Raw genomic sequence first — 3,659 nt, 5'->3', positions numbered from 1 at the left:
CAGTCATACTTGGATCCTTGGCACCTGAGTATGGATATAGAGTCATCAAGTAGATTTCAATGGTAATGTTTTTCACCTCCCCTAATTAACATGAAGCAAATTTTTATGCTTCTTCCTCAAATGTAACTCATTTTTTTAATTTGTTGATGTTTTTTGTGCATGTATTTCATACAGAACATCCCAAACAATCTTATTCATCCATATACCCACATCCCAAATGGCACCCTCCCATAGCCTCCCCCCTCCCCCCAAGATTGGATCTTTGAGCCAGGCATGGTGGCGCACACCTTTAGTCCCAGCACTTGGGAGGCAGAGGCAGGCGGATCTCTGTGAATTCAAGGCCAGCCTGGTCTACATAGTGAGTTCCAGGCCAGCTGGGATTACAGGAAGACCCTGTCTCAAAAAGACCAAAAAAAAATCAATAAATAAAGGAACCCAGATAGGCTCTTTGAACCTTTATTTTCCCATCTGTAAAACGTGGAGAACAATGACAATGACTCCCTCAGAACTAAAGGAATATTTGCTTAGGATTTTCAATGAAATTATGAAATGACCATATTTCATTACCCATGAACAGTGTTAACACAATGTTAAGTAAGGGCAGTGCCCTAGTTTCATTTCTTTTTCAAGACAGGGTCTTGCTGTAATCCCAGCTGGCCTGGAACTTGCTATGTAGACCAGGCTGACCTCAATCTTGCAGAGCTCTACCTGCCTCTGCATCTTGAGTGTTGGACTCAAAGATATGCACACTGTGCCCAACCTGTAACCTGGAATTATAAGCCATATAAACTTTTCCTCCCCTATGTTGCTTTCTGCTATTTTATCACCACAACAGAAATGAAAGCAGGCCAGGTATGCTGTTAAGCCCAGCACTTGAGAGGCAGAAGCAGGCAGATCTTTGGGAGATCAAGGCCAGCCTAGTCTGCATAATAAGTTGCAAGCCAGCCAGAGCTACAGAGAGCCTGTCTCAAAAAAAAAAAAATTCCAGCCAGGTGTGGTGGCACATGCCGTTAATTCCCACACACACACACTCGGGAGGCAGAGGCAGGTGGAGCTCTGTGAGTTCAAGGCCAGCCTGGTCTACCTATGTAATGAATTCCAGGCCTGCTGGGGCTGCAGGAAGACCCTGTCTCGAAAAAAAAAAAAAAAAAAAAAAAAAAAATTCCATGTTACAGTCAAAGCAGGAACTTAAAGCATCACTGCATCATATCCAAAGCCAAGAGCAGAGAGAGAATGAGCAATGGATGAATCCATCCGTGCTTGCTCTCAGCTGGTTTTCTCCTTTTTTTTTTTTTCTCTTTTTCAGACAGGGTCTCCCTGTAGCCCCAACTGGCCTGAAACTATGTAGACCAGGCTGGCCTTGAACTCACAGAGATCCGTCTGCCTCTGCCTCCCAAGTGCAGGGATCAAAGGCATGCGCCACCACGCCTGGCCGTTTTCTCCTCATACTGTTCAGGACTCCCTACCTTGGGCATGGTGCCACCTATAATGGGCTGGGTCTTCCTATATCAATTAACAAGCAAGACAGCCTCCCATAGAGATGCCCACAGGCCAACCTCATCTAGATAATTCCAAATTATGATTCTTCCCAGATAATTGTAGGTTGTGCCAAGTTAACAGTTAAAAGTAACCAGCACAGGCAGGTATGGTATGGGGACTCATGCCTGACATCCCAGCAAGCAGGAAGCTGAGGCAAGAGAACTGCCATGAGTTTGAGGCCAACCAGGGCTATATATTGAGGCTCTGTCCCAACAACAAAATAGCAATGAAAGTAATTTAGGGGCTGGAGAGATGGCTCGGCAGTCAAGAGCACTGTCTATTCTTGCAGAGGACCCAGGTTTAATTCCCAGCACCCACAAAGTGGCTAACAACCATCCATAACTCCAGTTCCAGAGGACTCCAATGCCCTCTTCTGGTATTGCACAACACAGGTACACTTACACACATGTAGGCAATACACTCATACATATAAAAATAATAATTTTTTTTTAAGTAATTCAGACTCTTCTATAGGACAAAGCACACAAACGCTATCTGCAGATGAGCATTGACCAGAGGAATAAGATGCTCAAAAACCTCCGCCAGACAAACTATGATGTCTTTGAGAAGACGTGCAGAGAGCTGGGGATTGAATACACCATTCCTCCTCTGCATTGCCATAGGGTCCATCGCCGCTTCCTGGCCAAGAAGGCTCTGTGCATTCAGGTACAGTCAACATGGCTGCTTTGCTTGCCTTACAGGACTGGGGTGCAGGGAACAGAAGGGAGTGGTCATCTATTTCAGATAGAGGCCTGGAACTGAGCCTCATAGAAGTCCCAGACCACCAACCCCATAGGAACATCTGAGGGATATAGTTCCCACAGACCTGCTCCAAACTTGATGTTTTACATAAAACTACAAAGTCATTTCCTACCCCATTTCAACCACCAGGTTTTCCAGACAGTGCAAAAGCTGAAGAAGCAAAGAAGGGCCTTAAAAGCTGCAGCAGCCACCGCCCAAGAACAAAACAACCAGGGGAGACCAGAGAACCCTTCCGAAGCTCTACCAGAGGGGTCCAAAGAAAGCCAATAAAGTCTCTTTTGTCTTGAAGAATAATAGAAGATGGTGTTCTTTTTAGGTTGAAGAAGAAATTTATATTTCATCAGCTCTCGGATCTCAGAGATGTCTGAAGCAGAGTTCCTGCCCTCACCCCAAAGACCACAGTCATAGAAACAAAGACCTGTCAGGTACTGTGTGTTTCAGGGAGGCGAAGCTGAGCACGCAGCAGCACAGTAGAAAGACGGCTGAGTGGGTGGGAAGGCCAACTGTAGGATCTGCATTCTAGACTGGGCCCTAAAGGATGAGAAGAGGTCACTGGGCAGAGAAGGAGGAATCATATCCAGGCAGAAGGAATTGCAAAGAAGTCTATCAAATACTAGAACGTCAGAGTTAAGGCTTCCGCATACGAACAAACACTCAGTCTATAACCCTGGAAAAAAGACTTTGGGCTTCATTCTGAGGAGGGCAGCCCCACAGAGAGAAAGATATGTTCAAAAAATGTCCCAAGAGCAGCTGGAAGGTTAAATCTGAGACCTGGACCAGAGCAGTTTGGGAATTATTAAGGCAAATGAAGCCTTGGGTATGAAATTGCCCCCAGATGCTGGACTGTGGTATGTTAATGACCATAATTCCCACACTTGGGAGGTGGAGACCAGGGGATAATGCAAGGTCATCCTTGGCTGCATAACTAGTTTGAGGTCAACCTGGGCTACATGAGACCCTGTCTCCAAAAGAGAAGTTGAGGCTGGAGAGATGGCTCAGCAGTTAAGAACACTGGCTGTTCTTGCAGAAGACCCGGGTTCAAATCCCAGCACCCACATTGCAGCTAACAATTGTCCATGACTCCAGTTCCAGGGGATCCAACCGCCTCTTCTGTCCTCTGCAGGCATTGCACAACATGGGTGCAGGCAATACATGCATACACATAAAATTTAAAAAAAAAAAAAAATCGCCGGGCGTGGTGGTATAGGCCTTTAATCCCAGCACTCGGGAGACAGAGGCAGGCGGATCTCTGTAAGTTCAAGGCCAGCCTGGGCTCTATAGTGAATTCTAGGCCAGTCAGTGCTACATAGCGAGACCCTGTGTTAAAAAAAAAAAAAAAATAACCAACCACTCCCCTA

General features: G+C 45.9%; 1 protein-coding gene across 1 annotated transcript in view; it reads left to right on the top strand.

Moving 5' to 3' along the window:
- The window catches only part of Mrps15 (mitochondrial ribosomal protein S15), a 9,423-nt gene extending 6,828 nt beyond the window's left edge, over positions 1-2,595 (top strand). Inside the window, exons 7-8 of the mRNA XM_008832149.3 lie at positions 2,014-2,205; positions 2,431-2,595. Coding sequence (XP_008830371.1) covers positions 2,014-2,205; positions 2,431-2,571 — 333 coding nt within the window. The 3' untranslated portion in view covers positions 2,572-2,595. The remainder of the gene's footprint in view (positions 1-2,013; positions 2,206-2,430) is intronic.
- Positions 2,596-3,659: the final 1,064 nt, after the last annotated feature.

Source organism: Nannospalax galili, unplaced genomic scaffold (assembly GCF_000622305.1).
Source record: "Nannospalax galili isolate Female #2095 unplaced genomic scaffold, S.galili_v1.0 scaffold1055, whole genome shotgun sequence".
Classification (NCBI taxonomy): Eukaryota; Metazoa; Chordata; class Mammalia; order Rodentia; family Spalacidae; genus Nannospalax; species Nannospalax galili.
The sequence above is the reverse complement of the archived record's forward strand: the minus strand, read 5'-3'. Positions and strand labels throughout refer to the sequence as shown.